The 20,366-nt window shown below is 37.3% G+C and overlaps 1 protein-coding gene across 1 annotated transcript in view; it reads right to left on the minus strand.

Moving 5' to 3' along the window:
* The window catches only part of LOC121929150 (E3 ubiquitin-protein ligase UBR5-like), a 92,494-nt gene that overhangs the window by 54,580 nt on the left and 17,548 nt on the right, over positions 1–20,366 (minus strand). The window contains exons 7-16 of the mRNA XM_042464461.1: positions 17,567–17,726; positions 12,394–12,543; positions 9,786–9,979; positions 7,848–7,964; positions 7,221–7,331; positions 5,631–5,785; positions 3,715–3,832; positions 2,677–2,861; positions 1,871–1,980; positions 447–559 (exon numbers count right to left, since the gene is read on the minus strand). Coding sequence (XP_042320395.1) covers positions 447–559; positions 1,871–1,980; positions 2,677–2,861; positions 3,715–3,832; positions 5,631–5,785; positions 7,221–7,331; positions 7,848–7,964; positions 9,786–9,979; positions 12,394–12,543; positions 17,567–17,726 — 1,413 coding nt within the window. The remainder of the gene's footprint in view (positions 1–446; positions 560–1,870; positions 1,981–2,676; positions 2,862–3,714; positions 3,833–5,630; positions 5,786–7,220; positions 7,332–7,847; positions 7,965–9,785; positions 9,980–12,393; positions 12,544–17,566; positions 17,727–20,366) is intronic.

Genomic DNA, 20,366 nt, shown 5'->3' on the forward strand with positions numbered 1-20,366 from the left:
AAATCAAATGGCTTATAACAGGTGTCACATTTACAATTTCTTGCACCATTGTCCACTGTACATGTGAGATCATCCATCCGAACCACTACACAAAGGGAAAGCTAATTCTGTATAGGTACAAGGGTAAGACACCATACTAGTAATCCTGTCAATATTAATCTTCTAAAACAACTGGATGTCATCTCCTACAGAAGCAGCTTTTAGTCTTGTAGTACATTCTTCTTTGTTTTAATTTGATAATCAAATATGCTAACATAGCACAAAGAAAGTAATATGGCAAGATAGCACAAAGTAAGCCCATATGAATCAAACAATAGTTATATGTACATAAGAAGTGAAACCACTCATGGCCATATCTACTCAAAGTGAATCTCCTACCTTTACAAAAAATTAAATGATATATAGTAATTTTAAAAAAAGTAAAACAGAACTTGTTTTATACCAACCTTGCCAACAGGAACATTTTTAACATCTTCTACAAACACAACTTCTCTAAGAGACCACTGTTCTTCGTTTACTTTCTCTTCTTCTTTTGGAGCTGGTGTAGATCGCCGCCGTTCTTAGACAAGAACAAAGAAGCAAACATTAAAACTGTTTGGGTGGCATTTCTATTATTTGTCAGTTTGCTACATAGAAACGAGTATGTGTACCATAACTTCTTCCATTAAAACACTACTATGTACCTCATCACATCAATAGGAATGGCTAAAGTAACAAGGAAGAAAAATCTCCCTCTTACATCTGAATCTGAATTTCTGCTTCATCATTTCTTTAAAAAGTCAGAAACCAGAATCTGAAGTTTATTGCCCCTGATTTGTTAGAGGAGTTACATATCCTAGATATGTAATCCTAGATATGATATCTAGAGCTAGATGTAGCAGGAAACCTGGGGTTAATTGTTAGGCTCCTGCTGCTCGGAAGAGCCAGGGGCTGGACTAGGCAGCATATAGGAGCAAGAGACACATGAACAATATCTAGATTCTCAGTAATTGTACAGTAGACCCTTGTCATACGCTGGGGTTTGGTTCCAAGATCCCCCGCGTATAACAAAATCCGTGTATGCTCAAGTCTCATTAAATATAATAACATAGCAAAATGGGGAAAAATGGAAAATCAAGGTTTGCTATTTGAAATTTATACTTTTTTGGAACATTTTCAAACCATATATGCTTGACTCCGTATAAAAAAATATCTGTGTATAAGAAGGGCTGATTGTAACTTATAATTATGTTCACAAGTGGCCAGTATAACAATTCTGGACTAGAACAGGTATGCCAACATCACAGATCAAGATAAAATGAAACTGAAAAGCAGGACACAGTCCCCATAAAACTTTCCAAATTACCCGCTAAGGCGGTGGTACTCAAATCTTTTACTCTTTGGACCCCACTTTACATCCACATGTGGACATCATGCCCAACCCCACATGGCATAGTAAAAGAATAGAAATAGTTTGTTTACTAAGTGTATGTATTATCATTCACACATTCATGTATATTTCATATTGTAACATTTTATAAATAAATAGTGTTCAAATTAGATCAATTTTATTTAAGTAAATTCAATACTTAACTCAATACGTAACTCAATATTTAACTCAATTTAAATATTACACATATAAAAGTTTGGGAAGAGGAGGGGGACAGGGGCCTCCCAAGTCTCACACACCCTCTTGAGCAACTCTCATAGTCCTACTCCATCATTTGAGAACCACTGATCTAAGTAATATATAATGCTGTTCCTTAAATCTTTTGGGGAGAGGGAGGATTCAGTAACTAAATATGGCTACATAACATAGCTGGCACACCAAACACCACTGCTTCTTCCTAACGGAGAAGAGCAAATTACATTCTCTCTCTACAGAACTTACTATATGGCATTGAGGCACTACTTGCTATTGAAGAGGCATCACTACAGGTAGAAGCTGGAGATGGTGGTGGACCCATTTCAGTTTTCACTGGTTCCTGTTTGCTTTCAGGCCTAGAAATTTGTGTAAAAAATGTTAAATACATTAAATAGCATATGCAGTCTGGGACCCACAATTCTAAAATGTATATTTTAATTCAGGAGCTGCTAGCAGATTCATTTCTTGCTTTGTTTCTTGTTACTTGTGATTTTATGCCGGTTTCATATTTAAATTATATTTATGTTTATTTATTATAGTCAACCCAAAGAACTGCATATTATGCATGCTTGGGGGGGGACACATACAGAAGTTGTAAATATATAAATAAAGTTGCTTTCACATACAACATGACAACAGCTAGCCAATACTTTGATTACTGTAGTTCTCTGACCTTTCTTGCTATTTCTCTAAGTGAAAACAAATGTCTGCTAATCACCTTTGATGTAATAATATATAAAATAAGTGTAATATTCAGACCAAGAACACTATGATTAGTTTGGGCCAAGAAAGATAAAATATATTCCAAACGTGTGCTTTGCCAATATTTAGAAATTGTTCATTGCTTACAAAAGACTGGCCTGTATATTAAGAGAAACAATTTTCACAAAAACATGTGCAGCAATTGCCTATATCACTAGAGAGGAATTCTATTTAGTTTTAAAGTATTATGGCCTAGAGTACAAATATTCACCACTTAATGCTACTTCAACATCCTTTCCTGCTCAAATCCATTGTTCAAAATATACTTTGCAATACCACCAAGCACTCACTTTGCCTCTGTTGTTTTATTAGCTTTCTCCATATTCTTTAAGCTTTCTGGTGACCGGAGTTGAAACCTACAGCTGTCATTCATATTCCAAACTGATTCCATTAAAACACCAACTTTAGGAATTCCAGCACTAATTGAAAAAGCAACTGCTCCAGCATGATAGAGAGGATTATTCCTCAAACACACCTAAAATAAAGGGAGGCAATCAAAACCAAGAAAGAAATACAACCTTCTGTAGTCAACAACACATTTTGCTCAGATTCATCAGCATCAGGCTATACATGATCTTAGCTGCAGAAAAGTCTTAGAACACTGTTCCATAACACACAACACCTGGTTTCAAGGTAAGCAAAAAGTTCAGGCAAACAGCAACTGTAGACACACCAGTTCAAAACTCAGGAGGGTAAATCGGTGACAAACCAAGAAAGGAAAGGAAAAGAAGCAAATATGATTTTAGCAAAGACAAAACACAATGCAAAGGGTGGGTGATGGCCAACTAAATTTGGGCAATGGCAGTCCCTAGCTTAGACCACCATCTACTGGTAAATAAATAAATAAATAAATAAATTTAGACACTTTAAACTATCACCAGGGCTGTATACAAATATAATAAATTATAGCTAAGACAATAAAAACAGTAGAATATAGTTAAAATACTTTTATAAATTATGTACTAATTTCTATCTCACCTTTCCTTTAAAAAACCCAGTACTGAAGACAGCTAACAATATCCAAAACATGTCATCAAAATAAAGAAAAAAATCCTATAACACTGTCATCATCATAAAAATAACTTATTGTTCAATATTGCAATGATTCTCAAAGTGGTGGCATGTGGACTGGAGCCTGTCCACAAGGCACTGGTTGCTAGTCATCAGTATTTCCAGAAAAGAGCTACAGCCAACAAGCACTAATACGGTGCTAGTCCTTGGCACATGGAGAGGGACCTTGTACATCCACATGTAATTTAAGAAGCACTGCAACACAGGATTAATTTATTTGAAAAGATTTAAATACCCCATAGTAGATTTCAATATACCTGAGTGCCTACAGTGATATTTGGCATTGAGGAGATACCAGCACTAGACTTAGGCTTCTTGTTTTTGGCTCTGGCCTTTTCAAGCATCTTCTTCCGTTGGCTGAAAGGAACTACACCCCTAGGAAAAAAAATATTATTTTAACATAAAAAAGATACTTAATGTCTTTTTACAATCTGAACATATGAGTTTCAAAGTAGTATGTTGCAAAAGTGCTTATTGAAAGTAAAAGCAGTGAACGAGATATATTCCTAAAGAGAATTTTTTTGTTGTTGTCATGTGCCTTCAAGTTGTTTCTGACTTACAGTGACCCTAAGGTAAACCTATCATGGGGTTTTCTTGGCAAATTTCTTAAGAGGGGTTTGCCATTGTGATTCTCTGAGGCTGATAATGTGTGACTTGCCTAAGGTCGCCCAATGGGTTTTATGGCATAGCGGGGATTCAAACCCTGGTCTTCAGAGTTGTAGTCCTATATTCAAACCACTATGCCACACTGGAAAAAAAGTTTCAGCCAGGAGGAGTTTCCTGACAATGACCTGCTGCTCTCTTAACTCCCCTTCTGCCCTGGTGGGCAGTCACTCTGTTTTTCAGGGATCTCCACAGCAATAGCCCCAGACTGGGCCACTGGGAGCAGATTGTTGATAAACAACCCAGCAAATTCCTCCCATTTTGTGGTGCACAGAGACCAACCTGTCCAGACAAAGCCAAGGCTGCTGAAAAGGCATGCTGCCTCAAGCTGTAAAAAGTTTGCTGGGTTGCTTGTTACCAATCTGCTCTCTCAACACACACAGCCCCCAGCAGCCTGAGGTCCCTGAAGAAACATATAGAGTGATCACCCCAGATTGGGCTGCTGGGGAGGGGGGGGTTGAGGGAGTGGTTCATGGAAAAGCAACCCGGCAAATTCTTCCTAGCTTCAGGCAAGCTGTAGGAACTTTTCAGCAGCCTCAGCTTTGTCCCTCCTTCTCCTCTGAGCTGGGCAGGCCTTAACTCCCATGAAACCAGAATTGACCTGTTGACCCAGGTTTTGGGGTTAAATTTTTTGACTAAGATTTCTAGACTTAAAGTCAAGTATATATAATATTTTCATAGCATTGTGCTAGTCTAGCCACAAAGCAATAATGCAGCTGCAACATTTCTATTACATTCCTCCTCTCCTATTTTTATTAGAGAAAACCCCAGGAAATGCAATACAGTGATAGCTTGTCAAGATAAAACAGGACTAATTCAAAGTAATCTGTATGAGATGCATAAGCACCTGGGATTCCATAACTGTCAATTAAAATCACAGTTGTGTCTTAGACAGTTCTGCTCTTTTACTCATAAAAGCAGCATCTTACAAAATCCTTTTAAAAATCCAGCTATTCAGCAGAATGCAATGTTTTAAGCAGAATAACAACCTTCTTCTTTCCAGGAGATAAACTCAGTACTTAACACAATATGATCTATGGCCTGAGACAGATAGGCGGAAAGGAGCGACCCAAGGCCGTTCTGGCTACAAGTGGGCTGGAACAGCAGTGACCACATGGACCTCTCCAAAATAAGGCCACCATCGCTAGCCCCAACCCGCACAGCCAGGAACCAGATTATCTTGCTTCCTTTTCGCTCCAGTCCAAAGGACCAGAGCACAGCATCAGATAAACTTTGGGCTGTTTTGGGGGCATGCGTCATGTAAACACCACACTCCTGAAGTGGTCAGAAGCTGCTTTTTTTGGCCCGTCTTTTCTGGGCCCAGATGAATAATGCTAAGAAACTAAAAATTAAAATCAAGTTCAATAAAACGAGCTAGAAGGATATACCAGCCTGAAAAAAAAAAATGATGGTCTGCATCTTAATACGTCACAATTCTCTCTACAGATGCTAAAGAGCAAAAGAAAAATTAAAACTCTTGAAATGAAAATGAACTGAAATATATACTTACCACCAGTACAAGTTATTCTCCAACTGAGCACAGGTATAAAGGGCACAACAATGCAGTGAAACTATACGCTCTCCTTGAAGTTCAGAATAGGTCTGTGCTGTATGTTCTAGTTTAGAAGCTACAGAACTCAAAGTTTCATCTACCCAAGTAGCTACCTAAAAGAGAAAGAGAGAGAACATACTTTCAATAACTTTAGCATACATTCACTGTTACAGGTCATCAAGTCATTTTCAACTTTTGGGAACCTTATGAGTGTTCCCTCCAGAGGATCATGTTATTAACAGCCTTGCTTAGATCTTGCAAACTTAAGGTCACAAACTCTCTTATTGCTGGACATAAAAAAGAAACAGAATGATAACAGGTGAAATTCATGCATTATATTCTGAAATTCTGCTCCAATCTTTCTTGGTACTGGTTCTACACATGCAATGATTCTGCTTCAACAATTTATTACTTTTTATTCAAACAAGATGTAGTTCACAATTCCAAACACCACTCCCATTCATTCCCTGGTGGCGCAGTGGTTAAATGCCTGTACTGCAGCCATTCACTCAAACCCACAAGGTTGCGAGTTCAAGACCAGCAAAAAGGCTTGCATCCTTCCGAGGTCGCTAAAATGAGTACCTAGACTTCTGGGGGCAAATTAGCTTACTTGCTAATTAGCTTACTTGCTGTTCACCGCTATGATTTTTTGAATAGCGGTTTATAAATAAAAACAAAAACAAAAACAAAAAATTCCACTGAGGAAAAGTACCCACATGTGCATAACTTCTGATCTCTTCAGAAAAATGATTAAGAGGCTTTATGGATGAAAGTAAGGCCTGTTACAGGCGGCCAAAATAAAGCTGCTTTGGGTCTCTTTGGAGGTATGCTGTTTAAATGATGCATGCATCCTAAGAATCCGGAAGCTGCACCAAAGCTGCACTCCAGTGCTTAGGAATGGAGTGTGGCTTTGGCACAACCTTCGAACTCTTAGGACCCATGCATCATTTAAATAGCATACCTCCAAAGAGACCCGAAGCAGCTTTATTTTGGCAGTCTGTAACAGGCCCAAGTTGATCATCCACCAGAAAACAAAGAGCATTTTAAATGGTGATTATTATCTTTATTTAGTGATCAGATCACTTCAAAAATGTATATTAAACAACTTACAGAACTGATGAGCAACATCTTATTCACTCAAAACCACATAGAAAGTTTGCTGTCAAGTAAGACAAACCTATTTTTAAAAGCTTATTGGACACAAATATATGAATTCTAAAATGCAAAAGTGCCTCAGAGGCTACATACTAGCTAAACAGTCCATCCACTGCTTTTATACCTGTTTCTTTTTACTTTTTATAAAATAAATTTCCCTTGTTACTAAAACAAAACCTTTTTACTTAAGTAAACAGAATTTAAGACCACAGAAATGCAGATGCCTCCAGCTCCCTCCTTTACCTCACACTGGCAGATCCTAACCGGTCTTGCAAAAGTATTTTAGCTGTAAGTTTATTATAAAAAAGTAACCTGTGCAAATAATTTCTTTCCCCAAAAACATGGCAATAGGAAATTAATCACACTGCAATGTTTATTCTGAGTGTTTCATACCTTATTGTTTTCCGTAGCAACTGTTGCTCTGATGCTATTAGCAGAAAGGAGGACTATCTTCTCATTAGTTAATCCCAAAGACCCTGCTCGTGGATGATGGATTGAAGGATTCTTTGAAAATAAAAGGAATTTGATAGTGATTTAGTCATATAAGAGCCAGGAAGTTGAATCTAGTATCACTCTTGTTTCTTCAATGGCAAACAAGTTCTCTGCCATCCTAAAAACAATAGTGTACTTTTGCCACATAAGTGAGTCACTGGTATTCACATAAGACAAGAGTATTTTGCGCTGGGTCTGAGAAACTTAGCACTCCTCTGCTCAGGATGGTGCCTTCAAGCTATGGCAGCTCTCCCATTGCACTGATGTTGAGGAGAGAGAGAAAAAAATGCAAAGTTTCAAAGAGAAACCTAAGGTATATTTCTCTGGATTTCTGTCTGCTATCTACTACAGCAATCTTTAGTTAAAACTGTTAGGCTACTGAAAAAAAGGAAAGTTTCCAGGGGCTTTCTAGAGCTGATGGTGAAGAGCAGACTCCACCTATCAGCCTATCACTGGCCAAAGTTTGGTCACACTGGGATTTTCTGTATGACAGCTATTTCAAATTGTATTGTGCACGATTATGCATACCTGTGCATTCCTGTATGGTTCAGATTCACTCCACTTCCACTGATAGAGTTCACCTTTAGTGCTCACTGCTACAAGTTCAGAATACAGAGCACCAATAGAAATAAATTTCATTCCATCCTATAAAAGTAAATAAAGCATGTTTAAAACTTCAACTTTATAAACTTGAAATCCTCAGATACATTATAAATTCAACAGTTTCTAAACAGTCCTTCTCTTCCAGTTATTAATTTAAATGAAGCAAAATATTATTTATTCAACTAAGTTGTCCTATAGATGAACTGTAGGTGAAATGAATACCTATTCTGGGATACTTTTTTTGTACCTCATAGTTTTCTGATAGCCATTTTGTACTGTGTAGTTAAATGTTTTAACCTTTCCATACCACATAAGATATGATCCTCTTCCTATGCATCTTGGAATATTGAGGCATTCTGTCAATCAACAAGACTTGACTGCATTTCAGAACTCGTGTTATTATGTTTCTGTACTTGATAAAGCTGCATAACCACAAGTACTCCAAAGTATCCAAAGAACAGAAATAAGTGGCCAGTTCTCTCATCTAAAGCACTTATTCTTCATTGGCCTAGTCAAGAGGATCATAACTAATGTCATATAGCTAGCCTCCCCAACCTTTAGTTAATCAAGAATGAAGCCAGCTAAAAAATACAACTGGTGACTTATGCCAGGAGACAACAAATCCAAAGAGACAAAAAGTCTCCTAAGTAAGTCCAGAGTTTAACATTCTGGTGTCAGGTGCACTGGGATAGAAAAATGATTTGGGCTTCTTCATGAGCAAGGAAAAGTCACTCAGTCTACAAGGGTTTTAGCTCAGTTGCAGAATGCATGCTGTACGTGCAAAAGGTTCCATGTTCAAAGTGGTATTTCCAGATAGGACCAAGAAAGACACCTGTTTGAATCCTTGCAGAACTTTAAATTCTCAAATTTATTCCTGGCGTGAGGTTTCATAGCAATTACTCCAAAATATCTGAAGCAAGAATGGAGGAACACAAATTCATACTGACACTTGCACAATACTAATTAGCAAGACTGGCTTTTTTGAAAACAGTAAACTATTGGTTTTAAGACCAGTGAGAGATAGGAGCTCTACATGGCCACCACTTTCATCACACTTTTTTTTTCTCAAGGAAGGTAGAGGTGGAAATAAATAAATAAATCTTTTATTTATATCCCGCTTTTTGTTACCACAATCAAAGCGGCATACAACTTTTAAAAAATACAACAATATACACAATTTCCGCCCCCCCCCCTTAAAAAAGGATTAAACAATTCTACCCATTAAAATTACAGACAATACAATCTAAAAACAATAGTACAATAATAGAATAATGGTGGGCAGAATCTTCACTTATACATGTCTGTGGGGGGATCTTTACGTGGCCGGGTTCTGTTCCGGGAAAGACAATAAAGAGTATACTTTAAAAAAATTAAAGTAGAAGAAATCGGTTTTAATCTACAGTTAAGCACCTTCATTAAGAAGGTTTCAAAAAGATGGTGAACAAACTGATGAAAAGAAAAGACTAAAGAAATGCTCATGCTTAAGACAGGAAGAGAAACATATAAGAAAAAGCTGGAATGTGTTCAGAACTACTTCAGATTCTGAAAATAGAAAGGATACCAGATGGAAAAATAATTTTCTAAGCAAACCAAAATGATGCTGAAATAAAAGCTACTTCAGGCAGAAGGCCCCTGAACACTTCAGCATCTCCCTGCTATAAAGGTCAACAATACTTATTTCAAGTTAATGGGTTTATGTCTGAGGACAGACCAGAAGTGATAAGAAGACTGATTATCCACACCCAGTGTAAACAATTCCACAATGCAGAAATTACATACACACATTCTTAATGGTAAAGAAGTTGCACATTTACAAATAATACATTTCATATATTAGGTTGTGTCTTTTTTAAATATCAATACCTTTTCTGGCCACCACTGCAAGTCTTCTCCTAAAGAGACTGGGCTTTGAACAGGTGTATTCTTCTTGTCAAGATTTGGCTCCCCTTCTTTGCTTGTAGAGCCTCTTTCATTATCAAATGAGGCCCCATCAAGCCACCTTCGTTCACGCAAACGTAAAACGGACTCACGTTCACGCAACAGCTCAGAGTCTCTCTCTAAGGGAAGAAGGAGAACTGGTATGCAATTGGGTCACACCAGTGGGATAAAAGTAAGCCACTCTCTAGTAAAGACCCTTCAGGATGCAACTAACAGCAGTTAAAATCTAATTATAAAAGTGTAAATATAAAAATGACATGCAACACTCAAAACATTAACCCTTTCAAGCATATGTACTTTAATATTGCCAAAATAAGTTGAAATGTAAGAATGAGACTAGAAATAAAAGTTCAAAGTCTGGGAGCCTTAAGCTACTCCAAAATTAATTAAAATTAAAAAAAAGCTTATTTAAGATGAGATAAAAGACGATTAAAGACTTTTATAGTACCATATGCAAAGAGTATATTGTGGGTGATTTATCAAACAACAAAACAAAATTAAAAAGTCTCCTAACAAGACAATGTCTCTTAAGAGACTTTTCAGCTAGCCAAAAAAGAGTGTTTATTAGAGAGTCTCAGCATTTCCCCAACCACCAGCACCACACCAAAAGGTTAAAATTAGTCTTAAGCTCTGTGAAATTTGATAATCCAACCCCTTAGTTTAGACAAACACATAGGACTAATTTTGATTTTTTTTTTCAGGCATATAGTAAAGATAGTTAACAGAAAAATTTGAAGTCAGACAAATTCTAAAAATATCTTTCAAGGAAACGTTCCTTACCAAAATGCTTTCCCTCCAACTGGCCTACAAATTGTCTAAAGCCAGTACTCCCAAGTTCTCCCATATAATTAAAATTTAAAAGCCAGGTAATCGAGCTAAATATTCAAAAGTCAAATCAACATGAAAATTAAGGTTTCTTTTCATCTCAACACAGAAATAAACTTAGAAAAGAAAAAGGGAGGGGTTTAAAAGTCAGAAGATATATATTTGTACATGCACATAATGCATTTAAACTCTATTATCTTGTTAGTAAAATTTTAAAACTATTTTTTCTCTTGCCTTCCTTGCTCTCTCTTTTCATTCTGTTACCTGCCATTTCATTTTCTTCTTCTTGTTTTTTAAAAGGACTTTAAGAACTAATTTCTGTCCGTTTTTTTCCTCATTTCTTCTCTACAACTCAGTTCTTAACAACTTTTCTTTTCCCATCCTATGCTCCATCTATTCAAGCTCAAACTTCATGTTAAAACCAAAGTTTTGGGATGGGATCATATCAATTTAATCCCTTCCACAGCTACATAAATGTTTGTTCTCCTATCCCACATCCCAGTGAAACCAGGCTGAATGATACTTGCAGATATTATGCCTCAACTATACTACAGCATAGCAGCAAGGCCTTTGGTTTTAATTTGCCACAGGCAGATGTAGGCAGTTTACAGTATTCCAAATGTGGTTGTGGACTACAACTCCAGTCAGGCCCAACCATCAGAACCAATTGTAAAGAGTGATGGGAGCTGTAGTTCAACAACATCTGAAGGGCAAATTACCCCCTGCTTTTTGTTCCTACAAAAACTCCATAAATAATGTGGTAGATCTAGATTTGATATATCTAACATACAAGGAAAAATTATTATTTTTCTTAATATGTATACCAACCATGACACTGACCTTTCACTAACTTCTTATACATAAGAGGCACTTCAATATCTAACAGAAGGCTTAAATGGGAAGAGTGATACTCAGTGAAGACTGATGACAGAGGTTGGATTAACAATTGGTAAAACACTTTGGATACCTATGAGGTTTAACAGTTATCTTTAAGAAACTATGAAAGAATAAACGGACACCAGATGAAATATTACATTTCACAAACTTTTCAAATCATGCTCAGAACATGATGCTATGCCATGTATTTTGTAACTGCTATCCTAAATACAAATAAGGGTGACTAGCTGAGCACTGCAAGCCTTTTTAGAATGCAGTTCATCACCAACTGTCCTCTAATTCATTAATTCTACAACTTGCAAAGTAACTGTTTACTGTTAGTGTTGTATAACGAACAGTGAAACTGCTTTCAACTTCTAACTAAACTATGAAATTATGCCTCCAAACCCAGGAAGGCATAAATGATCATGGGTACCATTACTCAAACACCTGTTCTTAATTGTACACTTAGTAAACGATCCAAGTACATGAATTCTCTTTCAGGATGTTACAAGAGAGAAAAACTGAGTTTTTAGACTAGTCCTTCATGAGTCAGTATGGTTTTTTAAGGGCTTTAGGGAGATAATTTTTAAAGCTATTTGGACATTTCACCTCTCACAAATTTCAAACTTACTCCTAGCAATTATTTCACAAACTTTCTAGGGCATCATAAAAATTTACAGCTTAGTATAAATGTTTGTAAGTATCTATAATTAAAACAGAAAAAAAGTTGAATACACAAATCTAAGGCAAAAATCACCAGCATGTGCTATAACTAGTGTACTGCACAGCAATACTACTTATTTACAAAGAAAAAAAGGTGCAAAATTACCTCGGGACGAGCTTAGCCTGGAAAGTGATGAGCGCCGAAAGGATGGATAACCAAAGTAACTAATATCTTCTGAAAACATAGCATCAGCATCAATAATGACACTTGGGTGAGCAGAATGTATGTCAGCATCCAGAAGAGACATAAGATCCTCTATAAGAGGAGACAAGGATCTGAGGTGAATTATCAGCTACTAGAAAATCATCTAGAAAGACCATCACCAAACAAGAGAAATCCACAACCAAAAACTGATATTCTGTTCTTCAGATTCCCTACTGCCTGAATGTGCTGCCTACTGTTCATATTTGCCATCAAGAAAAATGTACTAATATAAGAAACCAATATTATCTATATCAACTGCTTGGCAGCTTGCTGCTTCAAGACACTGATTTTAAACTAATCCAACGAACACAAAGGTGGACAAAGCTGGGAGCAGTTATTGTATTTTTATATATATATTCTGTATTTTAAAAAGCATGAGACTCAGTAGTTCCATAAAAAAGAAGATAAAAACATATCCTCCAAAAATAATGAAATCTCTCATTTTACCAATTACTAAGACAACAGCTGCATAATTTGAAATATATCATTCTAAACAGAACATGCAGAAAACTGCATAAAATGAATAAATATGACCCATAAAGAAAACATTCTATGGGACTATATTTTCCATATCAAAAAAGTGCTTATATGGCAAGACAGTTCCCTATTACTGAATGTGCTTTCATAACAGGTATGAAAAACACATGCCTCTCCTGACATTATTTTTCTTCTTTTACAGTCTATCATATTTATTTTACAACAAAGAATGGGAAATTCTGCACACTGAAAGCAGATACTTCTTTAAAAATTATGTTTCCTAAATTTTATAAAATCACACCCCTAATTTTAATAGAACTTCCTACTGATCACTACCAGTAGCTTTGCCACAGGTACTTAAGCTCTAACACACAGTGCAACTTCCTCCTCACTTCTACGGTTCTTACAAACTCTCAAATTTCCCTTTAAAACTACACATTTCCTCTTATCACTTCTCTTCCATTTTAACGTAATTAGAATCTTAGCAGTTAAAACTGACAACCTAATATTTCTGTGTTAAGTAATGAGACTGAAGCTGTCATTTTCAGAAGCCATTTCCAGAAACAGACACAAATCTGCCTATAGCCTCATCCCCAGGCCCATCATTAATATATTACACTATCTTAAAAGACCATCTCCTAGTTTGAGAAAAAACTGGTTTATGCAATCCTTTCAGCGTCCATCCCAAGAATTACATTCCAACGGATCAGAACTTCAACACTAATTATTTTCAGTTTTTCCACACGTGGCACTCTCTTTAAGTGTTAAAACTTCTGAATTACTATTAACAATTATATATGGAAAGAACTACTTTTACATCAGTAAATCCCTAAATCCTAGATACAATTCCGCATCACAAGTTAATTTACTTGATGTTGAAAAATACTACCAGAGATCCACTTCTTAAAAGTAGATCAGAGATGCATGCAATTTCACAAAGGGAAGGACTCAGGCCACCCCTCATTTGATTAATCTCCTCCCCAACTCTACTTCAAACCATACATAAATCCAGTATCTGCATTCATCTCATTCAGTCACTTCATCTCTGCTCCATACCCTTTCTCTTTCCAGAGACCAACTTGCTGTCTGAGGAAAATTCCACTCTGGAAAGCACATAACCTCCTTTCTACTTCCCCTGCTTTCATGAAGTTCAATGTCTTCCACTCAAAAATCTTGTACCCAATAATCTGAATTTTTTGATATGTTCTGAATCTGCCCATCTTGGAGGATCTAAAGAGAAACAGTTTATATATAAACATTTCAGAGGCTCTTTGTCCAAGGTAGCCATAATTCACAAGAATATTTCACAGCTACTAGCCAATTACATTTTAACTCACTGAAAGCTGATCTTACTCATCTTGCAACTCTAGAATAAACAATGCAATAAGACTATCATTTTAACTTGTCAGTCTCTGTCAGATCACTCAAGTGGGATAATGTAAATCATGACTTACCTCTGCAACACCTCTAGACATAAACAAATGATTTCTAACCCAATGCACTAAAATAAGCAACAACTTGACAATGAATGTTCATACAAAAGAAGTAGAAACCACCAGTACAGTATGTGTCAAGGGAAGCCTATCATACCTTTATTCACTTTCTACTATCTGAAAATGTTAATACTGCAGTTCAAATTATGGTAATTTGCTGTTTTCCTCTGCATCCTTAAAGCCAACTATGCCTGGCCTATAAAGGAATTCCTGATTTACTACACTGAACAAAAACAAACACCACATAAATACCACTTAATGCATGCCAGACAGCAATTTCCTCTGAATTTTGCATATTCAAAGCAAAAGAAAGATTGAATTTAGGACACATTTAAGAAGCATCACCAGTTGACCTACCCCTCCAGTGTTGTTCACGGCCTCAAGAAGATATTCCTACCATCTAACTTTGATGCCATTCAGGCACTAAAGCAAAACGTAGAGCTTCAACTATGTCCTATTAGAATGAAGTATGTGAGGACATAACATTAAAAAGTACAACAGATAGCAGCAATACTTTATTTAATATTGTGTAACAGCTTGGTAACAGCTAGTCTTAAAGTGCCCCCACACATCTTGGCATCCATTGGGTGTTCAAATACAAGGAGATGCAACAGTCAAATAAAGCCATTCCAAAGGAATTACTTAGATGACTAAAATTTCTTGTTTAAAGAGTACAATGTAAAGTCTAATCCAGGGGTAGGCAACCTTTTTGAGCCGGGGGCCGGGTTGCTGTCCCTCAGACAACTGGGGGGCCAAACTCAAAATGGCGCCCAGAGCGGAGTGGAAGCTGCGGCGGGGGCGGCAATTGGCGGCAGGACCAGGCTGGGGCCGGTCCCAAGGCCTCACCGGGCCCGATCCGGCCCGCGGGCCGTAGGTTGCCGACCCCTGGTCTAATCACTCTAGCAAAACTTGTTAAAATACTGGAAGGTCTCAGAAGATACTGCAATCATAACTCAAAGGCTTGTCACGCATTGGTGCAATCATAATTCAAATGCTTGTCACACTACACAAATGTAGCCACACTTAAGACTCACTAAAACAAATGGAATTACATTTCAGTGAGACTACTGTAAGTACCACTAAGCCTGGATCAAACACAAATCCAAGTAAACTGAGGGGTGCGATTTTTGTTTTGTTTTTTGTGCACTTGCAAGAACCATGATCACATATCTCAATATCAGACTTGCTAGGGTTCCCAGCAAGCACACATAAAAAAAAACCATGATGTACCTTTCCATCACAAAAGAACTGTCACAAACATCACTGTCTGAATTACCGTAATTTATTCTATTTCATTTTAATACATTTCCCTAATTCATGTTTTAAGAACAAAAAAAGATTTCAGAGCAAGAAAAAAGTGATCATAAGCACTTTTGGTTCAGAGTAAGGTGGTGGTGTTTTTTAAAAAGTCTTGAAATACTAGTTCTTAAATACACAGAGGGATGTCTTGTCTACCTGTTTGTGAATCATCCTCCTCCTCAGCAGTGACAGATTTCAATGCAAACTGCCCTCCAATCCAATTGCAAAAGTCACCTTGACTAACATTAGCCTTTATTAAGGGGGCAGAGGGTAACATGCAGAAGATGTATTCTTTTCCTTCTGCTTGTTACAGAGATTCTATACAAGGATGTCATGACTAAATGGGGGCACTTCTTTCTAAAGAGAAGCACATGGGGAAGATAGATTTGCCTGGATATTTTATTAATATTGTAAAGCTTGATGAAACTCGGTGGTTGGGGTTTGGAAACAGCTGTAGCTTTGTATTATAAAAGCAAACTGAATAGTAAAATAATGCTAACAGAGTGTGAAGGATGGGAATTGATTGCATTTATACCCTGAAAAAATCTGTAGTAAACAAAGCATTTCCTTGATGAGTAATGCACATTCCCTGGTGTGTACATGCAGTATGACAAGCTGCAAGGGAAGCCTCACCTTGCTCAACATCAGTCTGCAGAAACATGACCTGTGGCTAGAAGTATGCAGGGAAACCTGGAAACGCACCCAGGTTAATTCCTTTCCTGAGCACAGACATACGAATACAACTGACCATGGCTATAGGTCTATGGTTCAAAATATATATTACAATAATTCTTTGCTTGTCGTAACACAGGCCCAAATTGATTTCAGCTTTCCAACTTCAATGTGGCCCTTAGTGTTAAAAAAGTGCCTACATCTTCTTCAGAAAACAATTGCTAAAGAGTAAAATAGAAGCGATCTGTATGCAACTGTCTATATGTATATGTATGCTTTGTTTTAGCAAATACCGTTTCTAACAAGGATAGAAAACCATATCCCAAAAGAGAATATCTTTTAATTTTGTAAAGCTCAAGACTTGCTTTACAAGAGTGAAGCAGCGTTTTAAGAACAGAGCTTTTTAGCATGACACTCCCCTAACCTTTTCTATAGTAGATGCTCTTCATAGTAAGAGTTCTTTATCTGAACACCTCTAAAGATTATGGTCAAGATTGTGCATGAGGATACAGCTACAATGATGTAGTTATAACTCATCTCCCAATCAAACCCTCTGAACCCACCTTAAGAACTAAGGAGCCACACCAGCTAAAGGAGTTCTGTAGAGTTGGTGAGTGTGGTACTGAAGGATGATGCGAATAGCCTTCTCCCACCAGTGAGGAGCAGTGTGATAAACTAGCAGGAAATGGTTGGTGTGTAGCTGCCTGGCTTTTAAGGTGGGTCTTAGGAAGTGTCCATGGCAATGGTGCCATGATTGTAAATGTAAAACAAAATTATAACAATACTGTTATAGTGGCAATACGGAACAGTACGCCAGCCTATATTCTACCTTAGTCATTTACAATAGCACAAGCATACACAAGCTCCTGTGGTATACAAAATCCACTGTGTCATACAAATCCATTGAATGTGCTGTAGTTTAGGTAACTGAAAACTATAGAGGTTCAGTTCTAATAATAGTCTGATTTAACATTACCCACTGTGTCCTTTCTTTTCTTATACCAAAAAAGGAATGTTATTTCACACTTCAGTGTCGTATACAGCAGAAAACACAGAAGAGAACATTTTACCAGTGCTGCAAACTGAAAGCTTATTGCACTTTGAAACAATAATTTTTCAGAAGGAACACAAACCTCCAGGAAGATAGGATTCACTGGCTGTGTCATCGCCATCATCTCCATCTTCATCATCACGGCTCAGCAAGTTGTTCACTGCAAGATTTACATCAAGATTTGTTCGCTGGAGCTCTCTTATAATTACACTTCTAGATTTTCCTTGTAAAACCACTTGTGCCTATGCAAAAGAGATTAAAAAAATATGTTGACTTGAGCAGCCATTTCCATGGTTGTTTTTCTATTTACTGGAAGAAATGTTTCCAGGGTAATCAAAGTGAATACTGTTCTCAATATGTAAGAAAATAAATGCAAAAATCAAAATTTAAGTCAGAATATTATAATATTATTATTATATCATAACAAGCAGATACATATGTAATTCTACACTAGGAAGGGCAAGTGGTCTGTGAACAGTGGTTTTGGATTATGTTCATAGGTTGTATAAAGCATTTATTTAGCTACAAAATAGTATATTTTGTTACAGCAACTTGTTGAGATAAGGACAGACCCATTCACCTCCCTTCATCAGTCTTTCTTCCAAAGATGCAAACTGAAAATGTAGATTTATTCTTTTCATTTTCTATGCTGTCAAGTAGGTCCTATTCTCACCTCTCCCTCTTCTCCTCTTCCCTTTCCACCAACTTTTCTCTATATTCAGATTTCAATTCAGTTTTGATTTACTACTTTTTTCGATTTCACACTTCCCATTTCACTAGTCATGTTTATAACTTCTGTGAAGCTCCTTTGGAGGATATGCTTAACAACTATTTATAATGATTTTTTCAGGACTACAGACAGAATAAGAATGTGCAGCCTATGCCACAGGGGTCTGGCAAGTGGTAAAGGATGCACTCCAACACTATAAAAGAATGCAAGGTAGTCTGTGAGTCAGTCAGATCTCTCTGAAGAAAGGCCAAAAGTGACATTATTTCCACACCAAAGGCAACCCCACTAATTTTGCCATCTCCAAGCCAATTGCCTGGAGCTTGGGCATGCCAAACCTTCAGCATGTTTCTTCTCTTTCACATCATCCTACCTTTATTCAAAACTACCTAAAATAGCCAGTTTCACACAAGTAAGAATGACTGGCTCTTGGTTTATCATTGGGCAAATGCAGCCTACAGGCCACTCCACCCATCCTAATTTTGCACCCCCCAAACTGTCCTGAAATTGGCACCAAAATTTGGTGTTGCAGTGGCATCAGCAAAAAAGCCCTCAGCCTCCTACAAGAACAACTGTGCTAGTAAAAGAAGGTCATGCTCAGCATTTACCTTGTGTGTAAGAGGAAGTGCAGTTTTCCAGGGACAAATTTTATATGCCAGGGCATACAGTGCCTGGCAGGACTGAAAGGAAAAATTTGGCCCCAGGCCAACCAAAACTTCCCACTGCTAAATCAACAAAATTTAATTTAGTATGATACATCAATGCCCTCAAGCCCTCATCTGAGTGAAATGATGACCATTGGCATTCCCCCACCACTGCATCTCTATAGCACCATGAAGAAGGCATCTGCTCACTTCATAATTGGGAGCTGTCCCACAGTACAAAGGAAAGGTAACTCCAACACATAGATTATTGTCTCATTAATGTTAAACAGCACTGACTGCAAAGTTATGTACTGGTTAGAGACATCTGTCACCTAGTGACTGAAGGTAGCACTGCAATCTTCAGACACACAGGCACATTTAAATTAATTAAAATCAGTGCACATTAAACCACAAATATCTCCATAGGTACAGAGCTGTATGGTCCACACATGCCAAATTTCATGTATCTAGATTTCATGGTCTTAGAGCTATGGCATTCAGCAACAGAGAGACAGAGAGAATTCTGTTATTATCAGTCTCCTAATATGTTTTTATATCTGTGAACGTTAGCATTTTGAAACTTGTTTTATATATTTCAGCAATTTCCTGTAATTTAAATAGTAGTAATGTAGTTGCAATAATAATTCATACTACCTGTAGTACATCTTAGATAAAGCAGGGTAAATATACCTTAATACACTAAAATCACTTCCAGTTATTATTGTTCTCCAGGGTTACCTAGCTCTATTGGCTATATCACCATTCAATATATGGCATAAATACTTCCTGGCAGAAATAAAGTTGAGGAATAAACTTGTTATCAATTTAGAAGAAAGATACATAACAGAATGAATATTCTGTTTATCAATAAAAGACATCAGTTAGCAAGAAGAGGCACAAACCATATTTAGTACTGCAACGGAAGTGGGAGGGGAAAGAGGAAAAAAACAGGAAAAACATATACTGTATATACACGTGTATAAGTCGAGAGAAGGTTTCAGGGTCAAAATCCTGGATTTTGATATGACCCGTGGATAAGTCGAGGGTAAAACTTAGGGGCCATAAGGAAGAATGGAAAAGGGGAAATACCACTTCCGTCCCTCTGTCTCCTTCTCTGGACCTCTAGGAAGCAAGTGGATTTAAATGGAGATTTGTTTCCACAGGAAGCAAAGGCTTGCAAAACAGATCAGGCAATTGCTTTTCAATGCAGAGTTTTCTCCATAGGAAACCAAGGCTTGCAAACAGACCAGGCAAGTGTTTTTCAATGGGGAGTTTTCCCATAGGATGCAAAGGCTTGCAAAGGGACCAGGCAAGTGCTTTTCAATGGGGATTTTCCCCATAGGATGCAAAGGGACCAGAGAAGGGAAGCTTTGCAAAGGGGACTAGGGAAGGGAAGCTTTGCAAAGGGGACCAGGGAACGAAAGTCTTGCAAAGGGGACCAGAGAAGGGAAGCCTTGCAAACGGACAGGGAAGCAAAGCCTTGCAAAGGGGACCAGGGAAGGGAAGCCTTG

The sequence above is a fragment of the Sceloporus undulatus genome, chromosome 4 (genome assembly GCF_019175285.1).
Source record: "Sceloporus undulatus isolate JIND9_A2432 ecotype Alabama chromosome 4, SceUnd_v1.1, whole genome shotgun sequence".
NCBI lineage: Eukaryota > Metazoa > Chordata > Lepidosauria > Squamata > Phrynosomatidae > Sceloporus > Sceloporus undulatus.